Here is an 18,369-nt window from a genome sequence, read left to right as displayed (position 1 = left end):
ATTTTTATGAGTAGAATTCAAAATCAGACATTGTTCATCACTGCATTTCCAACACAATGCCTGCGCAGAAAGATGGAAGAAGAGGAATGAAGGGTACCTGGTGCATTCTCTGTAGCAACTCTATTTTTTCACAGAATTATTAATTCCCTTCAGGTGCTTTTTAAAAAATAGTACTTATTGCCCTGGCTGGCATGGCTCAGTGGATTGAGTGCTGGCCTGCAAACCGAAGGGTCACTGATTTGATTCCCAGTCTAGGGCACATGCCTGGGTTACAGGCTGCGTCCCCAGTGGGGGACACACAAGAAGCAACCACGCATTGATGTTTTTCTTCCTCTCTTTCTCCCTCCCTTCCCCTCTCTAAAAATAAATAAAAATAAAATCTAAAAAAAATAGCACTTATCAACATCAATGATATAGTATAAATATCTGATTTTAGTTTATTATTTATCTATTATCCCACTAGAACAGGATTTTCAACCGTTTTCATCTCACGGCACACATTGAGTACTAAAATTCTGCAACACACCAAAAAATACACTTTTTGTCAACCTAACAAAAAAGGAGGTGTAATTTTGATGTGTTCACACCACATGGCTACTGTTGTATTGGCTGTTGTCATTTTTTTATTTGACAATCCACAGGGATATACAACCATTTAGCATCTCTGGGCTACACTGGAAGAAGAGTTGTCTTGGGCCACATATTAAATACACAAACACCAACAAAAACTGATGAGCAAAAAAAAAAAAGGGGGTTAAGTAAATTTATGATTTTGGGTTGGGCTGCATTCATAGCCATCCTGGGCTGGACAGCCCTGAAAGGGAAAAGAGGTCAGTGCCCCTGACTAAAGAGTCAGGTATTGCATGTTTTAAAAATTCTTGCAACACACCAGCATACCTGCTGTGGCACACCAGTTGGAAAACTTGCTGCACTAGAATAAAAACTCCTCAAGGGCAGGGACTTTGCTGTGTTCTTTACTGTATCCCCAACTCCCAGAACAGTTCCTGGCAAGGAGACAGTCCCAATAACTACTTGCTGAATGAATGGTTTTAAGTCTAGTATTTTTTCCCTGATATTTTCTAAGTCAGCAGATGCTGCATCTCTGCTGGCTCATCCTCTTCCCTGAAATCATTTGACTGATTTCCAAAATACACAAGCAAAATTCCCTGGCTTGTTACCAAATACTCAGAATGATGACTCCACTTGATTTTTTTTTTATCTTGGCTTAATAGCTCTTGAAGAAGCCCAAGCCTATCCTCCAAGGCCTTGCTCATGGAGCGCCCTACCTTTGATGGCCTTTGAATTGGGGGTCGTGGTCCTGTCATCTGTCGCATGCACTGTGGGTCTCTGGGCAAAGGCAACTACACCTTACAGGGACGCATAGAGCCTGTCCAAACTGTGCCATTGGGTCAAGAGTGGGTATGTCTGGCAGTTTTTCCAGAAATTAAAAGAAAACAAAAACAACTTTTTCTTTTTTTTCCCTGTGTGGGAATTTGGAGGCTGGCCAGTGGTAAATTATGCCCAGTGAGACAACACTAGACCAGTCCTATGATCCCAGCTCACTCTCTGGCTGCGCGATGTTCGTGTGGACAGCAAGATCTGAATGCCAAACAGCAACTTTTTATCTTAGCACTGTACTTGAGGAAGTGTTCTTGGGTGAATCTGTCAATTAACTGACATTTAAAATCTACTGTTGTCACAACTGTTTGGGACAATATATTTTACACATCTAGAAAAATTTTACAGATACTCAAAACAATGCTTATTTCTTGGAAGGGGGAGGAGGACTTACTTTCAATCACTCCTTTTTTTTTTAAAGATTTTATTTATTTATTTCTATAGAGGGGAAGGGAGGGAAACACCAATGTGTGGTCCCCTACTGGGGACCTGGCCCACAACCCAGGCATGTGCCCTAGACTGGGAATGGGACTGGAGACCCTTTGGTTCTCAGGCCAGCACTCAATCCACTGAGCCACACCAACCGGAGCACAATCATTCCCTTTCTATGCTGTTGAATATATATACACATATAGTAATGAGCCAAAGATTAGTTTTTAAAAAAAATACATACTAATACTGCCCTGGCTGGTATTTCTCCTTCCCTCCCCCTTTCTCTAAAAATAAACAAATAAATTTTTTTAAAAAATTAAAAAATACATACTAATACATGGAAGGGCATCTCTCGCCTCCTTTTTTCCCTGCAGACAATAGTAGTTGTGCCAGGAAACTTTTGGGGGGGAACATTTTAATATCATAGCAACTCTATACAGTATATTCTAATTTTTAGAATGTCTTCACATGTTTTCTTACAAGTGTTGTCAATTTTAACTAAAGTGACTGCACCATTTTTTCAATCAATGTATTTGAATATCCACATTGTGCTAGGCTCTGAAGATACCATCATGAACAAGAGTGAGACACATCTGGTCTCATAGAGCTCATTGAGTTGGGAGTCGGTGAACCTGTGCAGTTAGCACCTGCTGTGTTTCAGGCACTGTTCTATGGGCTGGGAAGAGCCCCGAATAAGACAGTGAGTTCCTCTACACAAGGAGCAGACATGGTAAGTGGGGTAGTCATGTGAGACAGAAAATATGCAAGTTAAAAAATAATAATTTTAGGTAGATCCATGAAGAAATTTAAATCAGGGTAATGTTGCACCTATTTCATGAAGTTTTGGGGGGCTTAAATGAGAGCACCCATGGAAAGTGCCTAGAACAGTGCCATAAGGAAGTAAAGTTCAACTTGGAACCTGAATGATGAAAAGGAGTTAGCTCTTTAAAGATGCAGGAAGATAGAGTTTCAAACTGAAGTCACCTCAACCGCAAAGGCCCCGAGGCTGTTACCAGCTTAGCATGTTTGAAGGATGCGAGAAATGCAGCGCACGGCAATGACAGTAAATGAGGAAAGGAATGAGATGAGGCCAGAGAGTTGGGCAGTATCAGATCATTCGAGCTGTCCGAGGACAGGTAAAGCATTTGAATTCTATTCTAAAGCGTAAGTAGGTTTCACTAGTAGATGTGACATGATTTGATTTATTGTTGAAAAAGACCACTCTGACTGCTGGCGTGGCTGTTGGGGAAAAATGAGTGGAAGAGGAGAGATGAGTTGGGAGGCGGGTGAAGGGTAATGATGGATTAGCTGAGGGCGGCAGAAGTAGAAATAGCGAGGAATGGCTGAATGTTGGGATAGAGCATGGAGAATAAAGTTCACAGAACTTGATAGCGGATTAGTTGTGGTAGGTGAGGGGTAGGACGGCAGGAAGGAGACCTATCAGGGATGATGACTAGATTTTTGGTCTGACCATCTGGGTAAGATGGTGGTACCGTGAACTATAATGGGAAATGAATGGTTCTGTCTGGCTGAGTCAGAGGCTTGTTATATATTTCAAGTGAAGATATTTCATGGGCAATTGGCTAATCCCATCTATAACTAAGGGGAAAGGTCCGGGCTGGAGGCATTTCAAAACAAGGACAAGGTGAGATTACCTGGTGACTCATAGCAGAGATACCAAAAAATGGAAGGCAGAGAGTTAGATATTGAATTGCAGTAAATAGATACTTGCTGTGAAGAGGGAGGTTGGTCAGGAAAAGTTCTATAGAAGAATATCTGAACCCCTACTATGCATGAACACCAAGCAGTGACATTGTATCCATGAGGACACTGTCCCACCCAAATACTTTGCAACTGATCTCATAGCTAGTGGTCTAATTGTACCTTTGCTTTTTACCTGAACCATGGAAAGTCAGAAGTGCCACAGCTCTGGCTGGTGTGGCTCAGTAGATTGAGCGCTGGCCTGTGAACCAAAGGGTCGCTGGTTGGATTCCTAGTCTAGGGCACATGCCTGGGTTGCAGGTCAGGTCCCTAGAAGGGAGCACATGAGAGGCAACCACACATTGATGTTTCTCTCCCTCTCTTTCTTTTTCCCTTCCCCTCTCTAAAAAACAATAAATAAAGTCCTTCAAAAAAAAAAAAAAGTGCCACAGGGAGTACCTTAATGTTAATGTGCCCTATTAAGAGACAGAATAGCCAGGTTTGGCCCCAGAACCATTTTGTTTGGGTTCAAATTCTGGATAACCCACTTTCTAAGAGGGTGTCTCTAAGGACATTACTCAATTATATCTATACATCAGTTTTCCTACGTGTAAATGGACATACTATCTTATGGACTTATTACGTTCCCTGCACTAAGATTTTAGGATTTAACATATATTATTCAAAACCCCGACCCCTATAATCAATAGAGTTGAATGCTATTAATATCCTCATCTTACTAATTAGGAACCAGAAGCCCATAAACCTATTCCATAAACCTATTCCATTCACCTATTCCATAAACATCTGTGTGTCTGCTATGTATCGGGCATGTGTCTTCGTGCTGGGAGTACATTGGTTAACAAAACAAGAGCCTTGCCTTCGTTCAGTTTCAGTCTGGGGTTTAGAGAAGGGAGAAATATGAAAAACACAATAATGGTGTACATTATAAGGTAATTAGAAGATGATAAATGCTATAGAAAAAACTGAGCAGGATAACGGAGCTATGGAAGTTGCGGTTTTAAGTCGGGTATCCAGGGTAGACGTCACTGAGAAGGTGACTTTTGAGCAAAGATTCCAAACATTCCAAGGAGGCGAGACAGCGAACCACCCAGGTGTCTGGGGACAGAGCACTGAGGAGCGGGAACAGCCAGTGCAAATCCAGGAGGCAGCATATGGTTCGTATCCACCACCACCACCACCCAGAAGAAGAAGCAGGCGAGTAAGACGTGGTGAAGCAAGGGCTATGCACCCAGTTTAGTAATTCTGGCTTTTACTCTCGCTAAGATGAACTAATGGACAGTTCTCCCCAAAGGAGTGATATAAGTTGACCTCCTGTTATCAGCCCTTCTGTTTAGGCTCAAGGTCCACATAGGCAGTCTGGGCGCTATAGTCTGTGCTCCCAAGGTTAAAGAACCAGTCGCCACCACAAAGGCTCAGCTACGCAACAAGCGCCCTGTAAGCGCCGACTCATTACGGTGGTGACCAAGATCCTTTCACTTAAGCCCGGCCCCGACCTACCGCCCTCTAGCTCCCCAGCTCCGGAGCTCAGCATCCACTGAATCCGGTCTCCACGTAGCGCTTCCCCCGCTACCGATTACGCAATTCGAGCCTGGGCAGCCGGGCGGAGTCTAGACGTAGGCGGAGCGACGGCAGGCGGGAGAACACTCGGGGCTGCATACGCAACTAGGCACCCCCTAGAGCCCCGTAGACACCCGGACTGCGCCTGCGCACACGGGATCCAGGCCTCGGACATTCCAGAGCCGCCTGCACCCTGTCCCAATTCCGGGGCCGAGTTCTTAGTTGCGCCTGCGCACAGTCTCGCCGCAATTTACGCCTGCGCGCTGTGCCCGCCCGGCCCCATCCCCCAGGTTTCTCGGGAGGGGGAGGGGGCGCGTCTCGGCGAGTCACGATGATGGCGGCCACCGGCCTGTGGTGAGCTAGCGGATTCTCTACTTGTTTCCAAGGGCTCCTCGAGCCTCCTGCAGACTCAGTGGCTGGCGCCGGGAACCTGACGAAGCACGGCGGTCCGAGGTCGCGGGAAAGGCCGCAGTCGCGGAGGCAGCGACGCGGTCCGAGGCCACGGCTGGGGAAGAGGCCGATCCACGGGGCGAATGTGACAAACCCCCACCCCCACCGCCTTCCTCCCGAGAGCACGAGGAGCGCGGGCGACCCCGGGGCCCCGCTAGGCCACAGACCCCGCCCAGCGGCCCAGCACCCGGAGCAGGCCCGGCAGCGGAGCGGCGCGGCGGCACCATGCAGGTCACCCTGAAGACTCTGCAGCAGCAGACCTTTAAGATCGACATCGACCCCGACGAGACGGTGCGAGCGGCGGGGACCAGGGGAAGGGGCGGACGCGCACGGGCCGCCGGGCCTGGGCGGAGGGGCGGCGCGACAGTGCGCGGGGTCCCCGCTTCAGCTCTGAGCAGGGCCCGGCGGCGCCCTGAACAGGGAGAGCCGGGGTGCACCTGGGAGAGCGTGGCGTGCGGCTCCGGCTCCTGGCTCTTGATGAGGCCTGCGGGCTACGGGCGCGGGCAGGGTCGGGTGTCCCTGACCCAGTGGCGTGCGGCCGTCTGGACCTTTCGGAGTTGGCCACGGGCTTTGTGGCAGGAGTAAGGGGAAGCTGTGGCCAGACGCCGAAGGCCTGGTGGCAGATGGCGTGGAGCGAGCGCACGCACGCGGGGTACTTGAGGCCTTGTACTAGGAGCTCTCCTTTGCGAGGCCAGAGGTGGGCGGGGGGGGGGGGGCGGTCAAGGCTTTTTTGCGGTGTAGCCGGGCACTCTGGTGTGGGTGCCTAGGGTGGGGGAGGGAGATGTAGGCGTCGCCACTACCCCTGCGTGGACCTGGTTGGGCGCTAAGCTCGAAGATAAAGAGCCATTTAAAAAAGGGTGTCAGGTTCCGTCCGCCGCAGGGTGAGAGGTGAGGCGTGGGGAAAGTGAATTCTGTGCCCTCTACCCCCCAGAACTGGTATATCTTGGCTGCAGTTCGCCCGCCACCGAACCCAAACCTATACGTAGATTGCTCTTTGTGACCTCTTTGGTGGTGAAGATTTTTGCTTTAGAGCCCTTTCAGGTCCTCGATGTTAAAAGTCTTGGAATTGTAGGAGTTGGAACCCTGCATCCTCCCTTTCCTGCCCCCCAGCAATAGCACTTCGTGGGAGAAAAACGAAAATAAAAACTTAACTCTTACGCAGTTAAGCCTTTGAAAACTTCGTAAGTCCACATGGTAAATTCTCATGCCGTCTTCTGTATGTTTGACTGCCAAAAAAGCCACTATGTTGAAGTCAGTACAATTTTATGCCAAGAATCTAAAAATGCCATGGGCATAAATTCACTGCTTATGTTGTGGAATTGTCACTTTCTACACCGTTGAAGTTGTCATAATGCTAAATTTAAACGAGCAACTTTTTGCCCATCTGTATTTTGAAAAAAAACAGTTGATTCTATTCTTGGTGTTAATTGAATAGATCTGCGGTTCATTGTGGCTTTGTACTTATTTGCTGTGTATCTGACTTGCAGAGATGAGATGATTAGATGGTTGGTATTTGATTGGTGGTCACTAAACGGAAGTGATTATTAATCAGTGGATAGATACCTTTGAGTGAGGATATAGTAGTGTGTGTTTATCTCATTTCATCTAAAGTTTTCTACATCCTTAATCATTTAAGAAACAGTTCTCAACGTTTTTGGAATTGTGGCACAAAATGATTTTGTTTCAAGATACGTGTAGAAGTATGCTGTGTGATTAAATTCTTAAAGATGCAGAAAATACCGACTACAGATGAGAAACTTCAGTGTCCTCAGAAGTGATTGACAACACCCTGTGGATTGATGTTACTAATAGAAGTCAGATTAATGAATATTTCTTCTGCTTAGTTTGTACTAGTAACTTAGAGGATGAAAGTTAAAATGCAGCTGTCTCTAATGTTTCCAGATAAAACTTCTCATAATTGTCTATTTGATTTCGGTTCTTTGTAGTATTAAATGATGGTGCTGCAGGAACTTTACTAGCTGATAATATTCAGAATTAATTCCAGAGTTATTGAAACAAGATTTTAAAAATATCTATGAGTTTATTGAAGCTATTCAATGACTTTTTTCAGCTCCACTGAAATATTTATATTCTGCAAGATTTATATAGCTCTTTGGGCACTTTATATTACTGTAGAGCCAATATTATGTTTGTATAGATTTTTAACTATTTGCTATTTTCCAGTTTATTTCTGAGGTAATGTATTAGTTATATGAGTTATAAAATATAGCTTCAGAAAGCTCATTGTTAGAGTGGCTTTTTATTCATATTTTACTATTTGTATAAATGTACAAACTCACACTGTTAGTCTGGGGCAAGAAATGAAAGCATTTCATCTGTGATATATAAAACATTTACATTAAAGTGAATTGTAGGGTTTCATGTTAGTAAATTTAAATTTCAGAAATGTTTTTCAAGATAGAACTATATTAAATTTATTTTTATAGTGGCTTTTAAAATTAATATTTTTGATGCAGAATTTAAGTGTAGAATTCCAGTAAGAAAAGAAGTAAAGATTATGTTTATTTACAGAGAGACTAAGTATCCTGTTTCTAATGTGTTGTGAAAACTAGGTAACCAAGGATATTAGAGATAGATCTAAAATAAAGGGGGAAATGGATTTTATGTAGGGAGATCCACATAGAGTGAACAGATTTTGTTTTCTGAGACCTCTGTTTTGGCTGCTCAAAGATTTGTCCTTGTTTGATATTTGCTTAGAAGGAACTGAGGAAGTGAAGTAACTTGAAGTTTTCAGTAGAGAAACTTCTTGTGGGGGATGAGCAGGAGCAAAAATGAGTGAAAAAAAGAACTGAGATAAGAATCACAGGAGTGATTCATTTGTTGAATAAGTAAATGTTAAGTGAGCTTTGGCGAGACTGGAGGGCGCAGGGACTCATAGGACCTGGTGTGGGTCTTCTGGAAGCCTGGTTATAGCTTAGAGGGCTATGCATTTGAAGTTGTCCAAAGGGAAAAAAAGCAGGAGGATTTAAGGTGTGTATTTGCTTTAGTTTCTGACTGTTGAAAATCCTCTCTCCTAGTATTTAACTAACAAAATTTTCTTAATACATACTAGCAATTTTGAACCATTGCAAGTCTTTTTTATTTGTATAGGAATGCATCTCCTCTTGCAAAATATTCAGACTGTTTACATATAAACAAAATGGGAAGATGGGATGGGGAAACCATTGCTTGAAAGAATATTCTTCATTATGTGGAGAAATTTAATCTAATAAAGCATTCTGAGATGTCTGATAGACTAATAATCATATACAATTCTTAAAAATTCTGAAGATTGGTGGTGTGATCGAGATTTAGAGAGAAATGGAGTACACAAAGTTTTTAAGCTCAGATCTAAAGTCACTTAATTTTTTTTGTTTTGCCATTACTTAAACCCTTTAATTGAGAACAGATGGATTAAAGAACAAAAATTAATAATATTGTAATACAGTGAAGATCTTATTGTATCACTGAAAATGACAAGGAAAAGTATGTGTATGCAGATTTAATCCTTCAATCTGTTAACTCCTGCCACTGTTGTGTACTTTCAGTAACTAGACCAAAAAAGTAAAAGAGAAAAAAAAGCCCAGCTGGAATGACACTTTAAATACACAAGCTGAAGTGTAATTATATTACTGTACTCACATAAGTGACATCAAAGCTGTGTATATACATTGGAAGTTTTTGCTAAGAGAATTGTAAAGATACAGTAGTTTTAATTACTATAAATAGCATAGTGTGCTGTACAGTAACCTGCAAATAATTATTTAACTATGCTATTTATTTGTATAATGTTGATTATGATATAAAATACTGCTTTAGTACTTATTCTGTATATGGTATTTGCTAGTCATTTTTAATGAGTGAATTTTTCCTATTATGCTTTATTGTATTTTAATTTAGTTGTGCTGGTGTTGTACCTTAAGATGTTCACTGGATTATTAAAACATCAAGTAGTGAATGTATTAAAGATCTACTTTGCAGAGATGAAACTAAGGTTTCTTGGCTTATTTTTGAGTACTTATTAAATGTCAGGTCCTGCTGTCATAGTGCAGACATTGTAGTGGATTAATTAGTCAAAAAGCAGATTTTTTAAACCTGCTCATTATGAGAGCTATGAGATAGAGTGAGGTAATCTGAGAGTGCATGACTGGGTGGCTACTTTTGAATTGGTCACCCAAAACCTTAATAAGGTGACATTTAAACTGAGATCTGAATAATAATAAGCACTCAGCCGGGGAGAGTGTTTTCTATAGGCAAAGGCATTTAAAAACAGTGTTTTGGGAACCAAAAAGTCTTGCGTTGCAGGGGGGTGGGGGGGCTCAGATTAGAGATAGGAGGGTTAGGCTAGGCACCAGAGTCTGCAGGCCTCTGTAATCACCTGGGAGTTTTCAAGGTAGAATAGGAAGCCATGGGGGATTTTAAGCAAAGGAGAAAAATGATTTTTTGTAAGGCTTTAAAGAGTTGGACCACTATATGGTGAATGATAGTAGAATGAGCAGGAGCCTAAGCAGGGAGACCAATGAGAAGGCTCGCGCAGTAGTCTCGAGCAGTGGAGGCTTCGACCAGGGAAGTACAATAGAAGCAGGGATTTGAAGAGAAGTGGATGGGTTTGAGATAGTTGGGGAGTGTAGAGTTAAGAGAATTTTTTGATGGGTTAGAGTGGGGAAAATTGAGAAATCAAAAATTAAACCTAGATTTTGGTTGTATAAATTGTGTGAATACTTGTTTGTTTCCTGAGATGTAGAGAGCTGGGAGAGGAGTAGGTTTGGGGGTTGGGGTGGGGACTCAAGACCTAAATTTAAAATTCCTATTGAACATTCAGGTGGGGGTGACAAGGAGATTTGTTACGACTCTCTGTTCCATGACTGACAATAGGCAGCAGATAGCAGTATGGTTGGCTTCAGATGAGATCATCCAGTAGTCTTTTTTTTTTTTTAATGCCCAATCTCTTTTGAGCTCTAATGCCTAATGTATTCATTGCTTGTATTTAATTAGCATCTATGCTACTAGAATTGAGGAACCTTGATGAGAATGTTGCTGGGAAATAGGATGGGGCCTAGGGCTGAATCCTGGGATGCTCTAACACGTGAAGATTGAATGGTAATGAGGTCAGTCAAGGAGCAACCTTTTGAGGTAGGAAGAGTCCAAAAAAAAAAAAAAGAAGTTGGAAGGAGGAGGTAAAGGTCAAATGTGTCTAATAATTGAGAAATCAAAAGTAAGATTTAAAACAAGACATGACTTTTGGTTTTGGTAACTTGGAGGTCATATTTGACCCTGGTGAATAGTCCCCATGGAGCGGTGAGGCCAGAAGTTAGATTTGAGTGGACTGAGGAATGCTTGAGAGATGAGGAAGTGGAGAATAGTACCTGCAGACATATACTGATAATTACCCTCGACATTGTCCTTTTTCCTGGTGTAGCTGCCTTTAACTGTGGAAATTATTACAATAATTCTGAGTTTCATAGCATGTGGCAAAAAGAAACCCACACCTGCATTGTGAAAAATATGTAACAGTATATGTTTTAAAATGAAATGAAAATTAGCGTCAGTAGTAACTTGCCTGTGGTCACACAGTCAGTGGCCTTGATATTGATAGTTTTAATATCTATAAAAGATGGTCTTGCCCATACTCCGGCCTTCTATTCCTTAATTTCTCATCCGGTGATCTTTCCTTCTACTCCCAGTCCCATGGGTAAGTAACTAGCACTTATCATTACTATTAGCTGTAGCTCTTTCCCTATCCCCACTAATCTGTTTTTGGTATCCCACTTGACCTTCCCTCTGATTCCAGTTCTCACGAGACCTGTAATCCATTTTACCCATAACTTCTTTTCACTGCTGCCGCCATTTTACCCCTTTTTACCGCTTCCACCCCTGCCCACCTACAAACGGGGCAGATAATTATAATTACCCCCATGGGTAAAGGGTCAGCATAGCATCTCTTAGCCAAGTTGGCTAAGAGACAACCCTCATAGGGTTGTTTTGAATGTTACGTGAGTTTGAAATAACATACATAGGGTGCTTAGAGCTTTGCACCATGGTCCCACTCACTCTCTATTGTTCTTGCTTGGAAAACCCCAAATGTGATTAAATTGAACGTTCTTTGCTTGCAGCTGTGCAGCCAGATGATGAACACATAGCCACATTGACTTGTCTCACTTAAATTCATGAACATTAACCTTCACTAGGCCCTTCCTCTGCCGCGTAGTCATTCATTTTCCTGATCCATTCACAGATTCCATATCATCTCTACTTATTTTCTGATGATGACCCTAGACTTTGTATTTTATTGAAATGTTGTATTTTATCGAGAATGCAGAAACTGTTGGGACTTTTACAAGGGCCTACCAGAGCTACCTGCCTGCTAACCTTTAATTATGGGTGGCTATCTACTGAGGGCAGTGCTGTCTGAAGCCAGTCCCTTCACTTGTCTGCGGCATCCTACACTGCCATGTCATCTGTGAAGGACGTGACTCCGTGCGTTCTCCTTTTCTCTTCTGTATCATTGCCTTTTCCACTTCTAGAGTACACATACATTTCTTCGATCTTGAAGAACTCCCCCTCCACCCTCCCTTGATCCACATCCTTCTTTGGCTACTGCCTCATTTCCCTCCCCTTCCTTACAGCAAAACTCAGGATCAGCTCTTGAGTCTGTTTACGTTTTTCTATATCTTACTCTCTTGCACATACATCATGCCGTTTCTCAACTTGAATAATTTTCTCCCACTCTCTAGTTGTGCTGTGTCCTTGAGCACAGTACTTAAGTCTCTTTTCTCATTGGTAAAATGGGTACAGTAATAATAATAATAATTTACCTGTCTTCGTAGAGCAGATGTGATAATCAGATGAGATTGTGGATCTGAGCATCTTTAGCGAATTGTGAAATTAGAAATAAATTTACGCAATTTTAAAAATAAATTGTGCTTTCATCAGTTTTCCATTATTGATGGATGTTTCCACTATCCTGTCTAGCAGAGGTTTGTGTAAATGAGATATCCTTCTCATTCTCTCAACTTGCTGTAATCAGCGGTTTCAAACAGTTTTGAAGAGAAGTGTTCTTCTTTTGGCTTGAAAGTTGTGAGATTATTTGATGGTTAACGTATAAAATTCTTGTCACTTTTGGAAAGAAATGTGCTAAATTTAAGCCTGCTACAGCACAGTGAATCCTGCCGAAGGACACCACACCATCTGTTTGCAGTAAGTTTGGATAAATAAGTTTCTTGTGTAGTGTGTCTAGGAGCTAATTTTGTAACTGAGTGAACTTTATAAATCCTTTGAAGTATTATATAAACCTTTTCTAGCAGAGGAGGTAGATTGGCTTTACATGACTAATACATAGGAACAGGTCCTAGGTGATTCAACAGGTAGAGAAAAAATTATTTGTCACTCCCTCTCCCCCCACACTCTTCTGGTTGGATTAGGTAGTTGGCTTTTTTGGTAGTGTTAGGTCATTCTCTGCCTGTATAAAAACTTAAAAGTTACAAGTATCTTGGGAATTCCTGCTTTTCTGCTTCCTCAGTCTTCAAACTCTGCCTCTCTCAATCTTGTTAAAATCATACTATTAGGAATATGTTTTATAATGAAATAGATTAAATTGGCACTAATAGGTCGGCTTAGGAACCTAAATACCATAGTTTCTGTGTGAGATAGGGATTCTGAATAGTATATTTAAAGTAGTAGACTTTTGGATCGTAACTCTACTTTAAGAATTAATTGCCTTTGTTTACTGTCTGTTTATACATTATTAATATTGTACTCTAAGTTATTGTTTCAGTAAAAAAATATCACTTGTACTGTATTCTTTCACTCCTTGGCCTAGTGGGAAGATTTTTCCTGTTGCACTGAAGTCAACTAACGTTTATAATCAATTCTATTTTAAGAATTAACAGGAACCTACTGTGGGGGAGAAATTCAGGTAATGCTGTTTGGTGCCTGTGCCCGTTTCTCGAATGGAAGGATACCACCCAAGGAATCAAAAAGGAAAGAAACAGCTTTGCCCTTAGTGTAAATCTGTGAAATACCTTTACAAACATACTAGTCTTGGGACTCTCTTTCCTATTGCTAATGATTAATTGTCAAATTTTAGTTGCTCTTTTTTTTTTTTTTTTTTTTTTTTGCTAGGCTATATAGTATTAGAACTACTGCTTCAGACTTTCCCCCGCCCCCAATAAAATATTCTCAAATTGCAGTGTATTCTTGTGTAACGGAGGTAAGCAATGACTGGGGAAGCACAATGAGATCTTTTTTATTTATTTATTTTTTTAATTATATTTTTAATAAATTATATTTATTATTGATTATGCTATTACAGTTGTCCTGATTTTCCCCCTTTGCCCTCTCCAATCAGCACCCCCCCCCCCCCATTCCCTCAGGCAATCCACCCACCATTCTTCATGTTCATATGTCGTGCATATAAGGTCTTTGGCTACTCTGTTTCCTATACTGTACTTTACATCCACATGGCTATTTATTTCTTAATCCTGTTACGTCTAACCCATCCCCCCCCTTACATCTGGCAACCATCAAAACGCTCTCTGTATAACATGATTCTGTCTCTGTTCTTGTTTGCTTACTTTGTTTTTAGATTCCATTGTTGATAAGTATTTTTGCCATTTTATTGTTCATAGTTTTGATCTTTTTCTTAAATAAGTCCCTTTAACATTTCCTATCACAATGGTTTGGTGATGATGAAATCCTTTAGTTTTTTTCTTGACTGGAAAGCTCTTTATCCTCCCAGCGATTCTAAATGCTAGCTTTACGGGGTAGAGCAGTCTTGGCTGGAGGTCCCTGCTTTTCATGAGTTTGAATATTTCTTGCCAGTCCCTTCTTGCCTGCAAAGTTTCTTTTAAGAAATCAGGTGGCAGTTTTATGGGAACTTTTCTGTAGGTAACTCTCTGTTTTTCTCTTGCTGCTTTTAAGAGTTTTTCTTTATTTTTAACCTTTGGCATTTTAATTATTATGTGTATTGAAGTCGGCCTCTTTGCTTCCACCTTGTTTGGGACTCTCTGTGCTTTCTGAACTTGCATGTCTATTTTCTTCACCAAGTTAGGGAGGTTTTCTTTCATTATTTTTTCAAATAGATTTACAATTTTTTGCTCTTTCTCTTCTTGCACCCCTCTGGTGCAAATGTTGGAATGCTTAATGTTGTCCCAGAAGGCTGCTTATACTATCATCATTTGTTGTTTTGGGGGGTTTTTTGTTTTGTTTTGTTTTGTTTTGTTTTTAGATTTTTCTTGTTGTTCTGATTGGTTCTTTTTTGCCTACTTACCTTCCAAATCATTGATTTGATTTGATTCTCACCTTCATCCACTCTACTGTTGTTTCCCTGTAAATATTCTTTATTTCAATTAGTGTATCCTTTCTTTCTTTCTTTCTTTCTTTCTTTCTTTCTTTCTTTCTTTCTTTTTAAAGCTTTTAGAAAGAGGAGAGGGCAAGGAGAAAGAGGGAGAGAAACATCAATGTGTGGTTGCTTCTCGTGCACCCCCTGCTAGGGACCTGACCTACAACCCAGGCATATGCCCTGACTGGGAATCAAACCAGTGACCCTTTGATTCACAGGTCAGCTCTCAATCCACTGAGCCACACTAGCCATGGATATCCTTCGTTTCTGACTGGATCTTTTTTATGCTGTTGAAGTCCTCGCTAAGTTCCTCGAGCATCCTTATAACCAGTGTTTTGAACTCTGCATCTGATAGGTTGCTTATCTCCAATCCGTTTAGCTCTTTTTCTGGAGTTTTGATCTGTTCTTTCATTTAGGCAATGGTTCTTTGTCTCCTCATTTTGACAGCTTCCTTGTGTTTGTTTCTATGTGTTCGGTAGAGGTGCTTTGACTCTGTAGTCAAAGCACACTACTGACTTCGTAGTGTGGCCTTGTAGTAGGTGTCCTATAGTGGCACAGCCTCCCTTATCACCCATGCTGGGTAATTGAGGTACACCCTTTGTGTGGGCTGAGTACACCCTCCTCTTGTAGTTAAGCCTTGGTTGCTTTTGGCAGATCAATGGGAGGGATGTGCCCAGGCCAGTCATCTGCAAGTATTGGCTGTGACCACTGACCACCAACCTCCACCCTCTGTGGAGGATCAGCTGTGCAGGGGCAGGGTGGTGGTGCTCTGATGTGGTCTAGCTGTCCACTGTGTGTGCTTGCCCTGGGATTTCTTGGGTGATGCAGGCCATGGTCAGCACCCCTCTGTGTTTTGCCTGGGGCCACCCTGCTTGTGCTGTGAAGCAATCTGAGGTGGCTGTTACTTGTTCTAGGCTTAGAGATTCCCCGGTGAAGCCAAGTGGGTGGGCCTGCAGCTCTCTGAGGCCAACTGTTGCTTGTTTGAGAGGATTTAGGAAGTTGTGAAGCATGAGCCAAGACCAGCCATTCATATGGAAAAGCAGCCTGGGTGGTTGGGTATGACGGAGTGTCTAGGGACCTCTAAGGTGGGTCAACCAGTGTTAGCCAGGTTGATGGAGTCTCAGATATTGCACCAGCCTGCTGGCTTCATGGCTCTTCAGGGAGAGAGCTCAGAAAAGGGACAATGGCCTCTGCTCACCACGATGCCAGACACTTCATCCTCTGTGCCACTCGTGCCCTTCGAGCTGCCATCCCAATGCTGAAGCTCAGAGGAAGTGAGTCTGAGTAGGTGAGTCTGTGTGTGGGTTCTTTAAGAGGAACTGCTTGGGGCTCCAGAAGTTTCTTCCACGGATTCAATTCCTACTGGTTTTTGCAGCCAGAAGTCATGGGGACTTATCTTCCTGGCACTGGAACCCTTGGCTGGGGGACCTGGTGTCCGGTTGGGACTCCTTGCTCCTGAGATACCCTCCCAAATTTTTATCCACCACACATAGGTTGGGACCAGCCTATTCCATGTCTGCGCCCTTCCTGGCACTTGGGATAGATGTGGTTTCTTTAATTCTGTAGTGGTCAGACTTCCATTCAACCCAATTTCTGACAGTTCTGAGTGATGGTACTATATTTTAGTTGTAATTTTGATGTGGTTGTGCGAAGAGGTGAGCCTTGTCTGCCCTATGCTGCCATCTTGACTGGAAGTCTGTCTGTCATTTTTTTTTTCTTTTAAGTTCTAACTTTTCTCTTAATTTTTGAATATTAAAATAAGGCTTGTTATAGTAAATAAAGTAAAAAATTGATAGGCTTTGGGCCACTGGTCTAAGTAACAACTGGACTCTGTGCTACTAGTCACATTTTTATACCTACACTATACTTATTTTTGAAAAATAAATTTCTTAGCAACTAGCTTTTTTCTTTTAAAGATGATTGCAAATATTTAATTCATTCATATGTGCGTGCATGTTGTGCATACCTTATTTAGTCATCATTCTTGCTGCACTGCATAGTATTCAAATGAACGTATGTGCAATAATGCATTTTATGATTTCACCATCGGTGGATTTTACTGTTATTTTCCGTATTACCTGCAAATGTGTAGTGCACATACTTTGTTCATGTATCTTGAAGTACTTGTGAGCATCTCTTCAGGATTGATTTCTAGATAGGGAATCATTGGATCAAAGACTGGCAGATTGCTTCAAAAATGCCTGCATCATTGTTCACAAATAACTGTATTTGTTTACCAACACTAACTTCCATATGAGTAAGTAGCTGGGGTTCAAATAGAGATATAGCACAGATTAAATGAGTTAAATATTGTGAAGTTCTTGGCATACTACTTGGCATCTGGTAAGTTCATAGACCCATGAGCTGTTATTCATTTAGCCATGATGTTTCTGGGCAGTTTGCATAATTCTTTTTCCTGTGTATAGCTATAACAGTAATAAGGAACAACATAGTGACAACAGTAATAAGGAAAATATACTGTAACATTGAGGAAGCTGGATTATCAGAAATACTCAGTTGCTGACCTAATCAATAAACATTGGTCTTAGAAATCTTATGCAAAAGTGCTATATAAGAAGACTGACATGCAAAACATCATACTACTATGAAGGGGAATAATTTATAAGATACTATTTTGATATCTGAAACATGCTACTTAAATTTGTTAAATGAAAATGACTGCTTTCAATGGTTGTTGGCCTGAATTAGGGTAGTGCCTTGGGATGCAATGTAGTGCTCAAATTGGGAAATAGACGGTACATTGGAACCACAGGGAAATGATTTGATGTGAGGGATATGAGAGAAGCAAGAGAAAAGCACCGCACAAGGGAGTGGGTTAAAAGGGGTAGCCCATCAGCTTTTGCAATAGCATTTTTAAATAGGCTACAGGCATACCTCGGAGATATTGGTAGTTCAATTCCAGACCACAGCAACAAAGCAAGTATCCGAATAAAGTGAGTTATAATATTTGTGCTGGTGGGGTGGAGGGGTGTGCCCTCAGTTCATTTTAAAAAATGCAACATCTGTGAGGCGCAGTAAAGTGAAGCACATTACAACAAGGTATGCCTGGATTATTACGGTTGTCTCCCTTTTAGGGGAAAAAAATTGAAGCCATACCAGCTGTTTAATATGAGATAACGAGTATGCTTTTCTTTCAAAGCGCACAATTTCATAAGAGAAGTGTTGTGTGTCCTGGCTAGAAAAAAGTTTGATTTCTTGAGTGTTAACCATGCTTTGTCTGTAGTTGAATTAGTTATAAACTATTCTAAATTGCAGCAAAATGACAGCTTAGTCCCTGCTTGTGTGTTAGCTAGCCTTGGATAAAGTAGCCCTGGTTATTTCCTGGGACAGTTTTCGATCCACCCTGTTGAGATGACTTACCAGAACAGGAGCTTTGACACAGGACTCGGCACAGTTACAGGAGTCCTAACTGCAGGCATTGCTTGCCATAACCTTCTCAAGAGAAA

The 18,369-nt window shown here is 41.8% G+C and overlaps 1 protein-coding gene, 1 long non-coding RNA gene and 1 other non-coding gene across 8 annotated transcripts in view; 1 reads left to right on the top strand and 2 right to left on the bottom strand.

Moving 5' to 3' along the window:
- LOC112304430 (uncharacterized) overlaps positions 1–5,361 on the bottom strand; it is a 153,235-nt gene extending 147,874 nt beyond the window's left edge. For 3 of the 6 annotated variants that reach the window (XR_011651128.1, XR_011651130.1, XR_011651131.1), the window contains exon 1: positions 5,053–5,361. This is a non-coding gene — a long non-coding RNA (uncharacterized lncRNA). The remainder of the gene's footprint in view (positions 1–5,052) is intronic. The other 3 variants (XR_011651127.1, XR_011651132.1, XR_011651126.1) reach the window with 2 other exon arrangements.
- On the bottom strand, positions 1,480–1,641 carry LOC112304640 (small nucleolar RNA SNORA23). The gene has a single exon (XR_002974771.2). It is a non-coding gene; the product is annotated as a small nucleolar RNA SNORA23 (small nucleolar RNA).
- Positions 5,362–5,369: 8 nt separating the features above from the next.
- RAD23B (RAD23 homolog B, nucleotide excision repair protein) overlaps positions 5,370–18,369 on the top strand; it is a 52,090-nt gene continuing 39,090 nt past the window's right edge. The window contains exon 1 of the mRNA XM_053922021.1: positions 5,370–5,853. Within this exon, the coding sequence (XP_053777996.1) occupies positions 5,788–5,853 (66 nt within the window). The 5' untranslated portion in view covers positions 5,370–5,787. The remainder of the gene's footprint in view (positions 5,854–18,369) is intronic.

This window comes from Desmodus rotundus, chromosome 1 (assembly GCF_022682495.2).
Source record: "Desmodus rotundus isolate HL8 chromosome 1, HLdesRot8A.1, whole genome shotgun sequence".
NCBI lineage: Eukaryota > Metazoa > Chordata > Mammalia > Chiroptera > Phyllostomidae > Desmodus > Desmodus rotundus.
The sequence above is the reverse complement of the archived record's forward strand: the minus strand, read 5'-3'. Positions and strand labels throughout refer to the sequence as shown.